Below are 20,679 nucleotides of genomic sequence, written 5' to 3' on the forward strand. Positions count from 1 at the left end.
GACCCAGAGCCCACGCCCCTGAGATGACACCTGGGGGCTAGCGAACACCAAGGTGAGCCTGCCTCCTGTAGGCCTCAGGGTGGAGGGAGACTGGCCCTCTGCCCGCTGAAGGTCCGCGGAGATAAGCTGATCGCATCGGTCAACTTCTTGCTGCTGTGACCACAAGACCTGATAAGAATAACTTAGCAAAGGAAGAGTTCATTTTGGATCATGGTTTCAGAGGTGCGTGGTCAGCTGACTCCATTGCTCTGAGCCCAAGGTGAGGCAGAGCCTCATGGCCGAGGGGCATCCAGAGGAGCACTGCTCATGGCAGCCAGGAACAGAGAGCACAAGGTCCCCAGGGAACAGGATACCCCCAAGGGCAGGCGCCTAGTGACCTGCTCCCTCCAGCCACCGCCCCACTTGCGAACGGTTACCAACCATCAGTGGATCCATCCGCAGACTCGGTGACAGCTCTCCTAACCTAATCATCTCATCTCTGAGTTCCTGGAAGGACATAGGAGCTTTGTGGGCAGGGGGGGGGACTCCTTATGTCCAAACCACAGCACTGACATAACATATCATAAGAAAAGGGAGAAATAATCTGCAAATTTATTAACAAGCAAAAAAACATCACAAGGTGTTGGAAACCCACAGGCATGTGCTTAGACCCTGTGCCACATAATGGAAAGCTTCTTTCTATACCCCTTTGGCTGGGGGGGGGGGCCGTAAATGAGGTAAATGATTTTTCAGGGGACTCCATGAGCCTGGAGAGCCCAGGGTGACCTGGGCGGGTCTGGCTGGAAGGACAGGCTGGATCCTAAATGGTTCCCTCTGGGGCTAAATAGAGGCAGTGGTGCGTGACCAAAGTCCGTCCAGGGGTGTCGACAGACTCAGGTGAAGTGGGTTCAGTGAGTGAAAACTCAGGAAGGAGCCCAAGGTAACGGCTTCCTCTTTAGTGGGTCTGGGCCTCAGGCAGATGCGGGACACGTGCAGAAGACCTGTCCCTGTGCTTGAGGGAAGGACAGGGTGTGCCTGGGGCTGGGATGGGGAGGAGCCCAGGGCAGAGGGGCCTTTAATGCTGAAGCTGCTTTTTGAAAGCCTCTTCATTTCCTTTAGATGAGATCACTCAGCATGCAGGAAAACCAGAAAACGCTGTATTGCCACGCTACCAGGTGGCAGGACCCTCTCCCCCATGCCCGTCTTCCTCTAGCAGGTTTCTAGGCAGTTTGAAACTGCTCCCAAAATGTCACCATCGCAGCTAAGGGCCAAGAGGGGCAGAGTCACCTGGGGCCCTGGACAGCCCAGACCCCTGCGTTGGGTCACGTGGGGCAGCCAGGTTGGATCAAACGCTGGAAGCATTCTGTCTTCTCTCGACCCCGTGAGCTCAGCTCCTGACCCCAGGGCTCCTCCACTGTCCCCTTCAGATAATCCCGGCTACATCGGTTACCAAACTTTCAGAAATCTGAAGGTAAAAAACAAGCAAGCAAGCATTTCTTTAATTTATTTAAACACAATCATGACGCTGTGGAGAGAGCTCTTGCCCCTGGCGTCTTGAGCATCTCTTGGGTGGTGAATGGAAGTACCCGGAGCTAGACCACTTCCACTGTGGTCTAGCCTGGGACACTTCACCGTGGTCTAGCCTAGGACACTGAGTGACGCAAACAGCTGTGAGTCCTCCATGGCCCAAAAGAGCTGCGCCCCTCCCTGCCCCACCCTGGTGCTGCTCCTTTGTCAACACAGATGCCACCATTGCTCGGGGCTGACAGAACTTTTCCTCTCCCATCCACAACTGCTCCATCAGCGAATTCTGTCAGCTTCACCTTCAAAACATAAAATAAAGTGCCCGTGCCTCTGTGGTTGTTAAACCTTCTCCCGGCAGCCAGCACAGCACCTGGAATCTAGTAGGTGCTCAATAAATACGTGTTGAGTGAATAAATTCATTTGCTCATTCAGTGACTGAATGGGTTTTCAGTGGACAGGAGCAGGCCCTGCGCTGCACAAGTGCAGGTGTGCGCTGGGGAAGATCCTGCATGGGATGAGCGTCGAATGTTCTGACAGGAGTCCCCGCATCCAAGGCTGGGTGCATTATCTGCAGATCCCAATACAAAATGAAGATCTCAGGCTCCTCGTTCAAAATGCGGGGGGGGGGGGGGGAGAGATCCTCTCCTGTCTTCTGCAATCTCTCTGCTGACCTGTCATAGCATTTTCTATTGGTTGTTTAATGTCACACTCCCTTGGGCCTGGGGACACTGTGAGAGCGAGTGCTAACCAGGGACCTGGGGCTTACACCTGCCCCTGATTCTCCCTGAGTTTATATGCACAGGCCCATAGCAGGGACAAAGGATGACGGTGGTCACCGAGCAGAGGCAGGAGAGGACAGAAAACCCAGCCCAGGGAGTTGGGGACCTGGGGAGGTGGACAGTAGAGAAGTTGTGAACCAAAGCTCAAAGCTCACAGCGCAGAGCCCCCTGTGCCCTTGGACTTGGCTTCCACCACACGGATTCAGAGACAGAGGTTGTTAAGGCTCAGGACGGTGACTGCAGAGTGCCAACCCCTTCCCAGCTCAGGGCCCCGAGCAGAGGGCACTGGCCTGGGCCCACATCCCCTGTGGCCTTGCCCTGCAGCTTCTGTCCTGTCTTCCCTCAGGGACCCCCATGCCCGAGGCAGGGGGACCCCGGGCGGCCGGAGTGCAGGACGCGGCCTCTCTCTCTCTCCCCACAGGGGCCGTGAGGGCCTCCAGCGTCTTCCCCATCCTCAGCGTCACCCTGCTGTTCTTCGGGGGGCTCTGCGTGGCGGCCAGCGAGTTCCACCGCAGCCGGCACAATGTCATCCTCAGCGCTGGCATCTTCTTTGTGTCTGCAGGTGAGTGTCTTGCCCCAGCCCTGAGATCGTCGCGGACCCCCAACCTGAAGCCAGGTGGACAGAGCCATGCTACCCAGGGTCCCCTCCAGGAGAGAGCCAAAAATAAAATAGAATAAAAAATGTGCGATTCGTTGTGCTAAAGCAGAGCCCGCGAAGAATTTCATCAAAACCAAAGATGCCGAACCTGCAGCTGGAAGGGGGGAACCGGAGCAGATTGGGTGTACCTGCCAGGGCTGCACCTCTCTGTCCCCCTGGGCATGCTCCGTGCCAACCTGGGACCTTTGAAACGTGCATATTGTAAACCCCACCCCTCTCAAGACAGATCAGTGCCCCTTGATGGGATGCGACAGAGGATCAAAGGACCAGGCAGGGTTTGAGGAGGAGGGGACCTCCCTTCTCACCAGTGACCTCCTTCCAAGGTTTGCACAGCACTGTAGTCCCCAGGTGTCCAAGACCCTCTGGTGGACGCCGGAGCTGCAGAGAGTACCAAACCCTCCGTGGACCGCTTTTTCCCACCAATACACAACTTACGATAAGGTTTAATTTGTTAATGAGACTCTAACAAATATATCTAAAAATATACTCTATTTCTATTATAGAACAATAAAAATAGAAGAGACATAACAATCCATGCTGATAAAAGTTCTTTAAAACTTATGAATTGGGCTTTTTTTCTGGAATTTTCTATGTAATATTTCCAGACGGCACATGAATGAAACCCTGGAAAGTGAACCCATGGCTTAGGGGAACTGCAATGGCGGGATGTTTACTGAGGTGGGGACAAGGAAGGCTAAGAGAGGGTGATAAGCAAGACAGGGGTCCTCCTGGGTCGGGATCCTACGTGGCCTTGGGAAATGTCACCAAGACCCTGTAACTCGGTTTCCTCAGCTGGGAGATGGCGAAATGATAATCGTATCGACTTCCTGGGGTGGTCGGAAGGAGACTGAGTCAAAAGGACCCCAGTGTTGCTTCTTAATAAATTCCTAACATATTCCACAGTCGGGGACCCTATAAATCCCTGCTAGGTCTCTGCCCCACTGTGTGTGTACCCTTCTACAAAGTGAGGATGTGAGAAGTGTCTGGCTGAGTCTCTGGGAAGCCACAACAGTGACAGGCCAGGGAGGAAGCCACCACAGGGTGGCTGTGGCCTCTCTCGGGGCTCTGGGTGGACAGATGTTCCCGACTGGCAAACCCAGGGACTTGTTTTGCTTCGAGGCACGTTTCTGTAACTGGTCGGGCCCCCTCCTGGCTCGGAGCGAGCCAGAGCCTCAGTACCAGTGTTGTGCTGATGTGACAGTTTCCCAAGAACAAGAGAAGATCATTATTTTATCCCCCAAGGGGATTGTTAGGGAAGCGTGTGTCGCCAGCAACTCTGAACGCACAGGGCTATCATGAGACATGGCAGGTAGATTAGGTTCAGAGGAACTGGAGGGCCCAGAGGGGGATCCCAGAGCTTGGGGTCTAAACCTAGACCCCTCCACCAACTTCCCCCAGGGACCCCAAGAGTCTCAGGGCTTTTTTCCACTTATAAAAAGGGGGGAAATGGAGGATTCAACACTCTGTAGGGCCTTTATTGCTCAACCACAAAAATCAACAACCATTTATTGAGCACCTACTGTGTTCCAGGCACTGGGCATAAAAAATAATAACATGATCTCTGGAGCTACTGTGCCTGCTGCAAAGCTTGCCTCAGCTTCTTCTGTGTTGTGTGACCTTGGGCGAGTCACTCAGTTTCTCTTTGCCTCAGTTTCCCCATCTAAAAAATGCAGATACTCATGGCTCTACTTCTTGAGGCTGGGAAGATGAACTGAGCCCCTATATATGAACGAGCCTGGATCATGCCCAACCCAGTCAGGGTGTGCTTGACACGGCAGCTGACCCTACGCGCCCTGTGTCCTTGATTTTCACATAACTCCATTCACTCCCGCATTGCGTGCTTGCTTTAGGTCAGGCTCTGGACTAGGAGTTGGGGCCATAGCAATGAGCAAACCTGTTTCCTGCCCTCAGGAAGTTTACAGTCAGACAGGTGGGACCAAGTCGTTGCCCACTCACACCTTGTTCCTCCTGAGCCACTGAAATCTAAATCTACTACCACGGCTGAGCTGGGGCTTCAAGTTCCACTTGGAGCTGGGTGCAGGGGCACAAGCCTGTAATCCCAGTGACTCAGGAGGCTGAGACAGGAGGACTACAAGTTCGAGGCCGTCCTTAGGGAGACCCTGCCTCAAAATAAAAAAATAAATAAATAAAAATAACTGGAGATGTGGCTCAGTGGTAGAGTCCCCCTGGGTTCAATACCCAGTACCAAAAAAGTACTTAAGTTCCGCAGTTTCCTTATCTGCAAAAGAGGAATAATTAAAAAAAAAAAAAATCAGGCCTGGCACAGAGTTAGTACCTTATAAATAAATGACTGACAGTTCACTTGGCTTCCTGCCTCTTTAACCCAGGTTGACATGGGAGCCTCTCTTTGAACTTCTTTTTCTTTCTTTTTTATTCCGACCCCCAGCAAGACTCCTTTGGGGGGTGGGCTTCCTAAACTTTACCACCAAAATTTCCCTGCTAGCGGTGGAGACAGCAATCACGGCCCTGGGGAATCAGGGGGCATCTCGAGAAGCCGCCTTGAGGGAGCGGAAGTGCCTTTGAAGTCAGCTTCTCATTTTACTTAAAAATTCATGTGGATTCGGCTTTCTCCTCCTTATTATATCCGTGTTCATTTTAATATAAAAGAATGTGCCTTCCTTACTAATCTTCCAGCCAAATTGACACTCCAGGAAGAGGGGACCGTTTTTTTATCCTGTCAGGTCCCCTGCGGCCTGACACCGAGCAGGATGTGCCAACCCTCAGAGTGACAAATAGCAAGGTGATTAGCCTTTGCTGAGTCCCTGATGAGTGCCTGGACCCAGTCATGCCAAGAGGACCCCCAGCAGGAGCAGACCCCAGCCCTGCCGCTCAGGGGCAGGTCCTAGATGGAGCATAAGCAGAAGCCCCACCCCAAACATGGATAATAACCGTCACGTAGGTGCTCCTGCCAATCACATGGTAGCACTTGAGCAGACGCTGTGACCCTGACATGCCAAGCTTTAGCCCTTAGTTGCTTGATTTTGGGGAGATCTAGGGGAGACCCAGAAAGAATACGGAGTGTTCAAAGCGTGTCGGGAGGACTCAGGAATCTTCTGGAAATGATCACTTACCAACTGGTGCTGGGAACGGTCATGAAGGACAGATTCCATTTCACACTAATTGCCGGGTAGTGTGTCAACCTCCTCGGGCCACGGTTGGCACCAACTCTGAGTGAGACCCCATGAGTAGAGGGACCAAAAGAGACATTTCCCATCCGGGGTAATAATGTGGGGAGGTACCCGAGATGAACACAGCCCTTAGAGATTCCTGTCCCTTCTTGTCATTCTCTAGGGAATCTATTTCTCTCCGATGGGCTGAACTGAGCTTCAATGCTATTCTGTTGGCACTTGGGGAAACTAAGTCTGCAGACCTTGCCTTTGGGGGCAAACAGCTTTATGTCCCCCAATTTTTGACACTCAAACATCAGCCAACCCAAGACTGGTGATCTTATTCCTCACAGACAGAAAGATGGTCAACGACTGTCCTTGCCCCCTGAGCTTATTAGTTCCCCCAAATTGCAGCCGCAGATCTGTAGACATCCAGTGGTGGATGTCTCCCCCAACGCTTTCAACTTGGTGTATCCAAATCTCTGTTCTTTAAACATGGTCTGTTGGCTGCCTCTTATTTTAGTTTGAGGTGCCACCAGCCTCCCAGCCACCCAAGCTGACTAGCCGGTCATTCTTGGTCCCTCTGTGATGCTCCACGGTCCACAGCCTTCCTTCTCAGCTGCAGGATCCGGCTCCCATGTGGCCTCATCTTCAAAGCAAAATTCTCAGCCTTTCTCTCTCCCGCTTTGCCTCGGAAGCGTTTCCTAAGTGCCTCCAGTAAAGTTTCTACTGTATTTGGCTCCGATGGCATTTATCCAGTCGCCCAACGGTGAGGAATTCAAGGGCAGGGGACAGTCGCTGGTTCGCTTTATCACTCTCATGACTTAAAGCCAAAGATTCAGTGTTGCCTTGTTTCTAAGGGGTCCCCCTGAGTGCTACCACCCTGGCTAGAGGAGTAGGAGGGCATCTTGACCTGTAGGGGCACAGCCCAGGACGGGAGCTGCAGAAATCCCCCGCTTCCCAAGACACAGACCTTGCAAGAGGAGCTCAGCCCCAGGATTTCTTAGCCATTATCCATGTCTCTTCTCCTCCCCACCTTAATTCTGCATTTTCTATCCATATTTCAAGACCCAAAGTGACCTTGACCTTGGAGGTTTCATGCAACACGCGCGTGTGTGTGTGTGTCTTTTTTCCTTTTCTTTTCCATTTTTTTCCCCTCAGGCTTAAGCAACATCATTGGCATCATCGTTTATATCTCAGCCAACGCCGGAGACCCCGGGCAGCGAGACTCCAAGAAAAGCTACTCGTACGGCTGGTCCTTCTACTTCGGCGCCTTCTCCTTCATCATCGCCGAGATCGTGGGCGTGGTGGCCGTGCACATCTACATCGAGAAACACCAGCAGCTGCGCGCCAAATCGCACTCGGAGCTCCTCAAGAAGTCCGCCTTCGCCCGCCTCCCGCCCTACAGGTACCGGTTCCGGAGGAGGTCCAGCTCGCGCTCCACCGAGCCGCGGTCCCGAGACCTGTCCCCCATCAGCAAAGGCTTCCACACCATCCCCTCCACCGACATCTCCATGTTCACCCTGTCCCGGGACCCCTCCAAGATCACCATGGGGACCCTCCTCAACTCGGACCGGGACCACGCTTTTCTACAGTTCCACAATTCCACGCCCAAAGAGTTCAAGGAGTCGCTGCACAACAACCCGGCCAACCGGCGCACCACGCCCGTGTGAGCGCACCACGCCCGTGTGAGCGCGCGGGGCGCAGCGTGCACAGACGTCTCCAAGGTTGCATGGCATGGTCCTCGTGATGGTTCTTACTTCTCGCAAAGAAATGAAAACCAAATGGACTCCGCCCTGCCCCACGGGGGCCCCCCCATCCCCACCGGACCCCCACCTTTCCATTCCCAACCTCCCCAACCGGATCCCCTCCTGTCGTCCCTCCCTCCCTCCCCTCTGTGTATCTGTGTCCTTCCTTCTGTCCTTCCTTCCTCCACTGTTCTTCCCTCCTTGGGAGAGGACTTTACCAAAAGTCACAGGGTGGTGGCCAGAGGGTGGGGGGGGGTATCTGCAAATCCCCCATCAGGTGCCGGTGTCGCTGTCCCCATTTGTCCACCCAACACAGATCCTCAGGAATCCCACCACCGCCAGGGTGGCCCTGAGGGTGGCATTCACCTTTCCGTGTTAGAAAACAAACAATAATAATAACATGACCGGAAATCAAAGATGTCAGAGTCCCGAAGCAGCTAATGTAATAAGCACTCATGTTATTAAAGGTTTTGCCTTGTCGTAATCAACGAGCTGGGGTGGTTTTGGTTTTTGTTTCTGTTTTTTTTTTTCCTTTTTGATTTTTTTCTTTCTTTCTGGATGCTTCCCACATGAGCTCACTCACCTGCCACTCCCCTGGGGTTCATCTCCCTCTTGGAAGCTGAATTTCATGCAGTCACACTCCAGCCTCTATAGGAAGGATCCTCTCTGCCTCCCACGAGGCCAGCAAGGTGTTCCCCGTAGATGTCAGGGTCGGTGTGTTCTCCGAGGTAGTGGGAACGGTGGCATTTGAGGTCTGACTGAGGCACACAGTAGTAGCTCTAGGACCTCAGGCAAGTCACCTGAGCTCAAGTCTCAGACTCCACCTGTAGAATGGAAAGTGATAATCCTCCCTCCTCCACAGAGTTTTGAGGCTTAAATAAAATGCTCCATATAAAACGATGAGCACGTTATACATAACCAATGTGTGTTTTTAAATGTTTAGGTGGACTTTAATCAGGCTGAGCATCATGTTATTAGTCAGATCCTACTATTGTAACGCAATAGTGTCGACTCAGTGCTTAAACAATACACATTGGTTTTTCACACTTGTGGAAGCTGGAAGTTCAAGATCGAGGATCCAGCAGATCTTGTTCCAGGCAGGGGCTTTCTGCTGGCTTGTGGACATCTGCCTTCCTGCTGTGGCCTCACGAAGTGACAAGAGAATGTTCTCTCTTCTTCTTAAAAAGCCACTAAGGCCATCATGGGGCGCCCACCCTCAGTGACCTCATCTGACCCTCATGAGCTCCCAAAGCACCCCGCTTCCAATATCACCATACTGGAGGTTGAGGCTTCAACCTAGGAATTTGAGGAGACAGGGAGACAGAGACCTGCTTCAGGCCACAGCCAAGCACGGCTGTAGAACCATGAAAGCCAAATGGAAATTATTCTAGGTGGCGGGAAGGAAGAGACCACTTCTTGCAGGTTCTGAAGTCTCTGGGAAGAGAGAGAGGGGAAGGAGAGCTGAGTCTTTTGAATATGTGATATTAGACAGTATGAGAACATGTCCCCTCTGCCAGCAAAGACTTCCTAGGGCACTTTGGGCACACACCCAGCACGCTGCCGGTCAAAGATCTTTCCCCGTGTAGGACTCCAACTGCAGCAGGAGGCAGGGTCACCGACCTAGGAGATGACAGTTCCCTGGTACAGCCATCTAGTGCCCCACATGTGTCAAATCAGTTGATCCCCCGTATCCCCATGGGGACAGTGTTAGTAATATTCTCGATGACCAATTAAGAAACTGGAGGAAGAAAGATATGGGACCTGTCCAGATATGACCCCATGTCCAGATTTTTATTATGAGCTGGAAGGTCCTGAGAAACTCAGGTGCACCCTCACACCGTGATTTTTAGTATAAAGTGGCTTTTATTATGAAGTGCACACTGGAAAAAAAAAAAGTTCATTTCCCTTGACACCAAAGAGTCATTACATGCAAATGACATAGACATCAAATTATCTCATTTAATCCTCAAAACAACCACATGCGGTCGGAATTACTGTCTCCATTTTGACAGGTGAAGAAATGGAGGCTCAAAGAGAGCCTCTTAGGTGCTAATTAGCATGGCTGGCATTCAAACCTCAGCCTCTGCTTCCAACGGGGACCGAACCCTCGCTGTAGCCACATCTTCTAGACCTCGGTCATCTGAGTCCAAATTTGGCGAGATTTTTTCCGATCTCCATTCCCCATGGACAATGACTTAACCTCACTTTATCTTTAAGTGGACTCCCTCTTCCCCTTCAAAAATATGTTTATTGGAGGGTAATCTTAAAGTTTCACTACTCGAAAAGGGAAACTGGAATTATTTACCATAAGTAAATGGCAACTGGGAAGATAAATATAGAAACCAGAGACCAACCATGTGATCTTCCAGCTGTTGCTTGTCCTGAGGGGGTGGCCAGGGTGGAAGCACAGTGCTTGGGTCTGACACCGAAAGGAGATGCTTCAGCAGGAGAACTGGAGAGGGGACCTCTTCCTCAGTGTGTAATGCAATGTTCGGTGAGTCCCAAGCATCTCCTCCCTCTCTTGGGGACAAGTGGCTTCTGCCAGCCCCCGGAGATGGGGACCTCAGAGTTCTAGCAAATAGGAAATGCACCATAAACATGAAGCAGCAAATTCCAGCCACTCTGGATCTAGGAATTTGTCAAGAACAGTGTATACGGGAAGCTGATTTGGGATAGGAAGGTTCCAGAGCCTTCACTAGCGGGGAACCAGCCCTGGAGGCAGGGGAAAGCCCTTTCTGCAGAGCCGAGCAGCTGGAAGAGGGAATCGGGTCCCTGAGTCCTGGAAGACTCCCCTGCACCCTCTAGGTCTGTGCCCCCAGTTGGCTGACATCAAATAAAGATGAACATCACCCTCCCAGACCGCAGCCAGGATCGTGGCCCAGCCTTGTCCTCCAAACCCCTGTGAAGGGCGTCCACACACGAGGCCATCTCCCCACGTGTCAAACGTGGGACTGCGAATGTCGCTTATTTCATCTCACTTTACTAAAACCACCCGGATAGATGTTGAAACCTGCAAGGAGACAGGAAAGTCGGGGTGCAAACCGTGCAGACCCGTGGCTGCCTGGCTTCCGAGTCAGGCCACAGCTGTCCCCTGAGCTCTCCTGGTCAGGCCTCAGGCAGGTCCTGCTCCATCGCCGTTCTCCGTCTTCTCTGCCCAGGGCTGCACCCCCTCCCAGACTTCTCACTCCTGGGTGAGCAGCATCCTTCTGGCAAGCTCAAAACTGGAATCCTGGGGTCTCTCTTGCATGTTTTCTTAATGTGAGGCCCCCAGAACCCGTCTGCTGGCACGCCGTACCTTGGTAGAGGACAGATGAGATGAAATAAGCGACATTCATAGCCCCATGTAGAGGACAGAGGCAGCTTGGGCCAACACCTGTCTAAACCTCTGTGGCTGCAGCTGCCCACATTTGAACCCCAGCTCTGTGTTGATCCACCATGAGATCTCTGGTGAGATAGTCTCCCTGGGCCTCAGCTTCCCAGGCTGTACAATGGGCACCAAAGTGACACTCTACAGATTTGTCATGAGGATTAAAAGAGTTTGTGTGCATATAGCACAATGAAAAGAACTTAGAACATCGTAAGCACCATATAAATGTTGGCACTTACTATTTAAGGCACGCCTCGGGGATTTCTTTTCTTTTCTACTTGGGTCTCTTTGCATTTAAACAACCTCATCTTCCATATCTTGTCCACACACATGGACCCAGTGGGCTGACATCAAATAAAGATGAACATCACCCTCCCAGACTGCCCTGCAAAGCCTTCCCATGGTACTTAAATGAAATCCAGATTTTTGCTGTGACCGCCAAGGTCTTGAGTCTCCAACTTCATGCCAAGCTACTCACCCCTATACTCCAGTCCTGCCGGACTCCCTTTTTTTGGTTCCTTAATCGAGCCAAACATATCTCTGCCTCAGGGCCTTTGCACCTGTTGTTCCCATTTCTTGAAATTTCTTCTCTCTCTTTATACAGAGCCTTGTCATCATTCAGCTCTGTCACCTCCTCAGAGGGAACGGCTTCAGCAACTCTTTAAAGTAGGTGGCCTATTATCTTTACTTCAGACTTATTCCCTTGATAGCTCAAAGTTTTGTAATGTCTTATTTTTGTCGATTTTTTTTTTTTTTTTTTACTTATTTTTATAGGTTTCCCCTTAAGAACATAAGTTCCGTGACAGCGGAGTCCTTGACTGTCTTGGTCTCCATTGTATTCTCCAGGCCTAACACCTGGGGGGTGCTCAAACATCTGAAGAAGACAGAAAGGAGAGAGGGAGGGAGGGAAGGAAGGAAATGCAGTCTGTGCTATTTCGAGGAAGGCCGAAGCATCTCAAAGGAAGAGACAGTGACTTCCTGGGTATAGCTTCCTCGCCCCAGTTCCTTGAGGCCCAGCTGAATCCCATTCTCTGATTCCTAGGGCATTCTTCCAAACATCTCCCCTTTCCGGAACCAGCCTAAGTGGATCTCTGTTGTGGATTACTGAGCCAACACCGACTCAGAACTAATGCCTCTAGAAGCTTCCAGAACTGGGGGGCACCTGACCACAGGGGTACAACTAAGCATCTCTCTTAGAAAGAGCAGGACAACCAGGCCAGAATCGCAGTTAGTCCAAATGTCAAGGAAGAGCTTAAGCCGAGCGCAGTGGCACAAGCCTGTGGTCCCAGTGACTCCAGGGACAAAGGCCAGACAATCCCAAGTTCAACACCAGCCTGGGCCACTTAGCAAGATCCTGTCTCAAAATCCAATCAAAAGGGGCTGGGGATGCAGCCCAGAGGTGGAGCACTGGACTAGCATAGGGGAGACTCTGGGTTTGATCCCCAGTACCAGGAAAATTTTTTTTAAAAAGTAAGGAGGAGGGAAAAAAAAGAAAAAGAAAACCCTCAAAGTGAGTTTAATTCACAAATATCTAAGTCAGAGGAAACCAGGAATGAGTATCTGAGGGTTTAGTAAACCTTTGGTGTAAAATCAAAGCCACCATAAAGACAATAGCTAGGTCAAGTCACCAAGCCAGAAGCAAGCAACTCCTGAGGTTAAACTGATGAAACGTTGATGGCTTTTGTGTGTGTGTGTGTGAATGGACATCGAATCGATCAAACAGAAACCAGTCTTTGAGGTAGTAATTTGGACTCACTGGACCCTTCTCTGAGTATTTAGGTAAAAAAAAAAATTGTTGACTTAGTTCCAACTTAACTAGCTTGTATTCGCCATTTAAACTTCGACTATCTGTCATAACAAACAGACTCCAAAAGATCAAGCTTAACACAATAAACCGCTATTTCCTGTCCACACAAGGACTACTGCGGTCCCCTGCTGAGTGGCTTCTCTGGATGGGTTGGCTCCAGGCGGTGATTCAAGGAACCAAGCTGTTCTGTCTTGTAGTTCTGCCACCTTGTGGCTGCAGGCGGGTACTGCAGTCATCCACCTGGGGGATGCAAGGGAGAGAAGAGGTGGCGAGAAGGTCAAGGTCCTGCGCCAAAACATCATCACCTTGGCCCAGAAGTCATGCCCTTCAGGTCACGTACCACTGATGAGGACAAAATGGCAGGGTCCTGTCCAGCTCCCATTCGGAAAATGTCACGCATGGCCAAAGAGTCGCAGCTCTACCTTTCACAGTGTGTGCACATTTCAGGTCTTTGGCGGGAGACTGGTTAGTCCTCTCTGCCACACACCCAAGTAGGAAAAAAATGTTCTCCATAAAAACAAAACTCAAGGTAAAGAGCCCTTGAGGTTAGTAAATTCAGCATTTTAAGATAGATTCCAAGACCCCCCGATTTTCTGTTTCCACATTTCCATCCTTAGACACCGTCAAAAATCAGATAAAATATCCCATTGTATACAAATACACTGCCACATCCCACCCAGGTACAATATCCCATAATATCCAGAGACGACATCCAGCAAAGAGCCGACTCCTACCTACGGGTTTTAAGAGTGAAGAAACCGACTCAGAAGCATTCTATTCAATTTTTTTTTCTTATTCTCACTGGACAAAATGGGGTCCTGGATCCCTAAGCCATTGAGGGGGGTGGACTTAATATGGGAGAGAAGGACCAGTGGTTGGTTCTCAGCCCCTGCTGCCCCCTGTTAGGTTAGCATCACCTACAGGAATTTTTATTTTAATTCCAAATGACCAACCTCTACCCCAGAGATTCTTACATAATTGAGCCAGAGTGAAGCTGGACTTCAGAAATCACCAACCGATAGTTTGGACCCAATTACATTCACATTCGTGTTGAGTTTGGGCCCACGGGTGTTTATAAAAAAAAAAAAAAAAAACCAAGAACTTCTTAAAACAATCAAGCAAATCATGCAAAAAAAATCAAGAACTTAAAACAATCAAGCAAATCATGCAAAAAAAAAAAAGTTTCTGGGTGAATCTGAGTAGAGGGGAGAGCTCTCTCTGTTCTGTTCTTGCAATATTTTTGTATAGATTGAAACTATATCAGAATAAAACGTGACCATAAAGGGGAAAAATGGGAACTTGGGCCTCCCAGCCAGGATTTTTCAGCTTTTCTTAAGGAAAAAAAAAAAAAATCTGGAAAGACTGGCTCTGTGTTCCTGCAGAAAATCAAAGCAAACCTGAGAGGTCAGCCTTCTGAGCCTCCCGGGCCGAGCCCTGGGCACCTGTACTGTGGGCTAGAAATCAGGTGAGCCTGGCGATGCTCAGGTAGGCCCGGGACCAGGCTCGGGAGTCCTCTACGTTCTTGTTCTCCCCCCAGCCTTCTGTTCCAACCTCTCCCAGCCTCTAAGTATAGCTTGGATTATTTTCTGCCAAACGCAGCACCTTGCACTTGCCCACACTGAAGCTGGTCCCTGGCAACTCCTCTGCCCACTCACACAGCCTGGCGAGTGCTTCCTGCGGCTTTATCACCAGCGGCTTGGTATTTCACTACCTGGCAGCACTGTCACCAGCCGATGTGGAGTGATGGCCACCCGTCCACCTCCAGATCAGTCAGGCAAATGGCCAACGGGACGGGCCCCAGCGCGGACACCCTGCGGCTCCCAATTAATTAATTAACTCATAACAGCCCCCCCCCCCCCCCCCCGCCCAAGCAGCTGGCTGCAAGCGAAAAGATAAGAAAAAGAGGAAAAAACCAACTGTGGCAAATAAGCAAGTGACAAGGGATCTAGTCTGATTTGTTTTTTTTTTGTTTTGTTTTGTTTTTTGGGGGTTTTTTTGGTACTGGGGATTGAACCCAGAGGTGCTCAACCACAGAGCCACATCCCCAGTCCCTTTGTAAAAGTTTTTTATTTTGAGACAAGGTCTTGCTAAGTTGCTTACGGCCCTGCTAAATTGCTTGAGGCTGGCCTCTGACTTTTGATCCTCCTTCCTCAGCCTCCCCAGTTGCTGGGATGACAGCCGTGCACCACCATGCCCAGCATAGATTCAGGGCTTCTTAACAGCAGCATTATTGACACTTGGACAACTCCCTGTTGCTGGGGGCACTGTCCCATGCAAGGAAAGACATTCAGTAGCCCCCCCCCCCGGCTTCTACTCACCAGATGTTAGTAGGACAACGTCCCTCCACTGCCAAATTGTGACAACCAAGAATGTCTCGGGACACTGTCGAATGTTCCCTGGAGGGGGGAGGCTAATGTTGCTCTTAATGCAGAATCACTGGAATGGGGAAGTTGAAGAACTAAGCCTTAGGGAAGATGGCAACCTGAGTCCATTTGGGGCTCTACAGAGGAAGGACTAACAGAGTTTGAATCGGAACACCACCATTTACTGGGCATCCACTTGACAAGTTACTTACCCTCTCTGGGCCTTATAGTTTCCTCACACAAAATGAGGTAATCAGGATAGGATGGGTCACTTGGTGGATAGCAATAGGTTAAAACACATGCTATATGTCCGTGTGGTCAGCTGGGGGGCGCTGGGGATGGAGCTCAGGGGTAGAGAGCTTGCACAGCCTGCACCAAGCCCTGGGTTCTTCCCGAGAACTGCAAAATAAAGAGGGCGGGGAGGAGAGGCTGGGAGACACTCCAACGTGGCCCTCTGGGGCTCTGCTCGCGTTGCCCACTACAGGAGATCAAAACAGATGGAGAGTCCACCTTGTGAATGTTGCAGGTCACATGATGAGGGGGGGGCGGAACGAAAAGATAAATTGGCTTTAAAATGTTTCTGCCAGGGCTGGGGATATGGCTCAAGTGGTAGTGCGCTCGCCTGGCATGCCTGCAGCCCGGGTTCGATCCTCAGCACCACATACAAACAAAGATGTTGTGTCTGCCGAGAACTAAAAATAAATATTAAAAATTTCTCTCTCTCTCTCTCTCTCTCTCTCTCTCTCTCTCTCTCTCTCTCTCTCTCTCTCTTAAAAAAAAAAAAAAAAAAAAGTTAAAATGTTCCTGCCGGCAAGTTACATACATCACTATAGCTCCTAAGTCCTGGATGAAAATAAGTCCCAAGTCCACACCAAACAGGAAGGGTGCAGGAAAGTGAAGACTCACCAGACGCTTGGGAAAAGAAGAGGGACAATTGACCAATAAACAGCAGGACTGGCCACGTGTGGTGGCGCACACCTGTCATCCCAGCAGCTCAGGAGGCTGAGGCAGGAGGATCGCGAGTTCAAAGCCAGCCTCAGCAACTCAGGGAGGCCCTAAGCAATTTAGCAAGACCTTGTCTCAAAAAAAAAAAAAAAAAAAAAAAAAATGGCTGGGGATGCGGCTCAGTGGTTAAGCACCCCCGGGTTCAATCCCTGGTACCAAAACAAACAAACAAACAAACAACAGCACAACTGTCCAACACAGATGATAATACTGATCTCATACACTTGTTGGGCTGGGCAAATGAATTATTATACATAAAGTTTCCAGAACAGCATCGGGCGTGTTTTAACGACTCGGTAAATATCAGCTTATTCTTCTTTATTCATTTTGCAAATGTGTGTTGAGCACGGGGTGGTCCGCTTCACGTGCCACCCTGGCCACCCTGTGGCACCCCGTTCATCAGTCCTACGCCCATCTAGGAGCTGCCCGGAAGGGATCTGGCAGATGTGCTCAGCATCTAGAGTGGGCTTTTAGGTAAAAGGCTTATCGATTCAAAGTTTAATTGATTGTGCTCAATAACCCGGGCGGGCCTGACGGCATCGGTTAAAGGGCTTTAAAAGCAGAACCGAGGCTCCTCTGAAGACAAAATTCCACCCGTGGAGAGTCGCAGCAGCATCTGCCCGGGACTTAAGCAGAAGCTCCCCTGTCACAGGAAGCTCTCTGGACCTACTGCCACAGCCCCATCCTTCCTGTCTTTAAAACATACCCCGTTTAATCCCTACCCCATGACTGTGGGGGGCTGGCTTTTTGATACCCCCTCTCCTGTACCAGCAAGAAGAGGTGATTTTTATCACTGGTGATGACACCAACTCAAATCTGCATAACCGACCTTCCAACAGTGAGCGCAAACAACCCTTACCTTCCACCAGTCCCCCCTAGATCTACCTTCCCACAATTCACCACCCCCAAAACTCCAAACCCTTTTCCGATGCTGTGCCACGTTGCCCCAAATTTACTGCTCTTTGTTAAAATAGTATATAAACTCTGAGGCTTAACCACTTCTTTAGGAGTTTTATTTCCGTTTCTATGAGGCTCCGATGTATGTGTATGAAATTAAAATATTGGCATCAAACAGTATTTATTATGCCTCTTCTCTTTTCTGTTGAACTGTCTTTTAACCAGTTTAATTTGCAGGGCCCCGGATACTGAACCCAAGAGAGTAGAAGGAAAATGACAGCAAAATAGGGATGACGATAGAATCCACTTCACGGGGCACAGTGAGGATTAAGCAGGACAAAGCTTGGGTGTCACTTGACACAAGACCAGCTCATGGTCAGGGCTTCGTAAGTGAGAACTTCTCAGACCGTTGTGAAAATACGAATCCTGCTCCTCCTGGACCCTAGTATCCTTGCCCTTAAGGTTCTAGGACAATTTAGAGAAGGCAGACGACTGAATCAGTAGGTAATTTTATCAACCCTAAAAAAGCAGGCAATCACCACCCTAAACCTCTCTCAGGAAGGGGTACTTCTTTGAGGTTTCCAAATACCCGAGTCCCGCAGTCTTTCCTGCCAACCCACCATCCCATCAGGCAATGAGACACTTGGGTTAACGGGGACCACGGGAGCCGGCTTCTCTCTCCCCTTCCCTGATCCAATCTCTGGAACCCCAAGGTCAATATCCTCACCCCAGATGTGACAGAGTCACATTAAATCTTGAGCCTTCAAAGTGTCTCAGCTTGATCCACATTGTCCCCATCAAGAGGGACGAGGAGCCTAAATATCATTATTGTCCAGGAAGATGGAGGAAAGAGCGGAGGTTGAGAATCCTAAAGCAATCAGTTAGGACAACAAGAGGCAAGACATTCTGCAGATGGAGGCCGTGCCACCTTGAGAAGATAATGTCGGCTCTGACACAGAGGGGTTTAGCGCAGCCCCGGTCCCTTCCAATCCTGCCTGAACACTAAGCTTCCTTATTCATAATCTCGGGCCTGGGTAATGCCAGGTCCCTGAAACATCAACACTTTCAATTTCCTCCCTAATGACGTTGGTATTAACTGTGCTGGGTTTTAAATATTTCACCCACTGGGTAGGAGTGAGAACGTAATAAGTCTGAGGTTTCTCCAAATAACTTACAGCCTGGCTGGGGCTCACACCGACCTTCCCCTGAGAAGCCTTTTCAGATTGACATCATGGTGGGTGGTCTTTGGCAGGGAGTCAATCAGGGGGGAAGCTGGTGGCTTCTGATTTCAGTTACTCTAGGAGAAAGCAAGAGACACCCAAACAGTGGATCTCCCTTCCTCCAAAGCCCCATTGGTGGGAACTGGACTCTTCATTCTGTCCACTCTTTTTCCCCCCAGAAAAGAGGGTTTAATTTGCAGGGCCCCGGCTACTGAACCCAAGAGGGTAGGGTCAGAATATTATCTGCCAAGAGAGGCAGGCACCTTTGGGAGTAAACTTCTGCATAAACCCATGGGCAGACTGGTCTCTTGCTTTTTTTTTTTTTCGGTTTCAGCTAAGAACTGGTAAAAGACCCATGAAGGTCACCAAGACCCTCTGACTCATCCTTTCCGGCCTTCTGCGGCCACCTGGGCTCGTTCTAGTCCTGACCCAGCATGCCCAGAAGTGTTCAGGTCCACCATCTTAACTTTTTTGAACGTGTGCTCTCTGACCTTGAGGTGAGCATGCCCAGAAGTGGATCGGCCATCTTTCCTTCTGGAACTATGAACCTCACTGAGCATGCTCAGGAATGTGCTTACCCCCCCACACACACACACCCAAAGTGCTTGGGGAGAACTTCCTTTTGCAAATAACCCCAGTGCTCTCCTGCTGCAGGTACCAAATCTTTCTCCACTCTATTGTGACCTGGTTGTAGTTTTGGGGGGGCTTTGTACTCACCAAGAGGCAAAACCACCCTATTCAGCTACAAGAGAGACTCTCTCTCCACCAGCAAAAGACACCCCCGCCCTGGTGACCCCCCACCACTCTCAACACTCCCCCGGGGTGTCCCACAGTGTTTCTGCTCAGTGTCTCAGCGCTCAAAGCACCTTTCGACTGACCCCAGCCATGGTGAAGCCCAGGCCAGGGGAGACCTTCAGGACAGGACAGTCCCAAGAGGGGGGACCTCACTCCTCCAAGGGGGACCCCGCTCACAGAGCCGTCACCGTCCATGGCAACGTACTGGGCACCCAGGAAGCTCTGCCCTCTCCATCCCTGGATTCACCAGAGTCAGCGCCTCACTGAACCTCTTCGTAGCTCCGACGGGAGGCCACCCTCACCCACGGCTCTCCTCTCCAGGGTTCCAGCTACCCGCAGTCAGCCTCTGCCCAAAAGCATGAGATGGAAAATTCCAGAGGTAAATAATGCATGAGTTTTAAATTGCATGCCATTTTGAGGAGTGTGATGAGATCTCACGCTGTCCCACTCTACCCCACCCTGGACATGTAATATCCCTTTGTCCAGAGTATCCAAATGGTGTCCATTGCCTACCTGTTCGTCACTCAGTGACCATGTTGGCTATCCGGTCAACTAAGGAAGTACTGGAGTGTTTGTAAGTAACCTTGTGTGGTCCCCCATGCTGCGCTGGGATGCCAAGGTCATTCAGCTCCTCTCCTCTCATGCAGGCATTGTACCACACACACACACTCACACACACTCACATATACACACGCACGTACACACGCTTACACTCACACATGCACACACTCACACATGCACACACGTGTGCACACACCTACACACACTCTCACATGCACCCTCTCACACACACTCACACATGCACACACACACACACACGCACTCACACACATGTACATAGTAACAACATTCTAAAGCTTTTCAGGTTTGTATCTCTAAACCTTTCAAAATTTCTTCCCTAAACCAGCACCAAAGGTCTCTGAATCTCATGGTCAGTTTAGTCACCACTATGACCCCCACTCCCAGTATCAACTTCTATCTTCAAGAACAACTTAGAGGGCTGGGGACATAGCTCAGTTGGTAGAGTGCTTGCCTCGCAGGCACAAGGTCCTGGTTTCAATTCCCAGTACCAAATACATATATTAGAGGCAGGGAAGTTTAATGGGGGCACGTTTCAGAGACCTCAGTCCATAGACAGCCAGCTCCATTGCTCTGCGCCCAGCTGAACCACCCATCGTGGGGGAGGGCCCAGCAGAGAGAAGCTACTCAGCTCATTGGGGGGGGGGGGCAGAAAGCAAAGAGGGAGACGGAGAGGAGGGGCCACAGAGCAGATGCATCCTTCCAGGGCACAGCCCAGTGACCTCCCCTAGCCACACCCCAGCTGCCTAGAGTTGCCACCCGTCCATTCAAGCTAGGATGAACTGATTAGGTCCCAGCTCTCACGATCCAGTCTTTTACCTGCAAATATT

General features: G+C 50.5%; 1 protein-coding gene across 1 annotated transcript in view; it reads left to right on the top strand.

The window, feature by feature from the left end:
- Cacng3 (calcium voltage-gated channel auxiliary subunit gamma 3) overlaps positions 1 to 7,741 on the top strand; it is an 81,892-nt gene extending 74,151 nt beyond the window's left edge. Inside the window, exons 3-4 of the mRNA XM_077106099.1 lie at positions 2,704 to 2,844; positions 7,230 to 7,741. Of these exons, the coding sequence (XP_076962214.1) occupies positions 2,704 to 2,844; positions 7,230 to 7,741 (653 nt within the window). The remainder of the gene's footprint in view (positions 1 to 2,703; positions 2,845 to 7,229) is intronic.
- Positions 7,742 to 20,679: the final 12,938 nt, after the last annotated feature.

This window comes from Callospermophilus lateralis, chromosome 19 (assembly GCF_048772815.1).
Source record: "Callospermophilus lateralis isolate mCalLat2 chromosome 19, mCalLat2.hap1, whole genome shotgun sequence".
NCBI classification, from domain to species: domain Eukaryota; kingdom Metazoa; phylum Chordata; class Mammalia; order Rodentia; family Sciuridae; genus Callospermophilus; species Callospermophilus lateralis.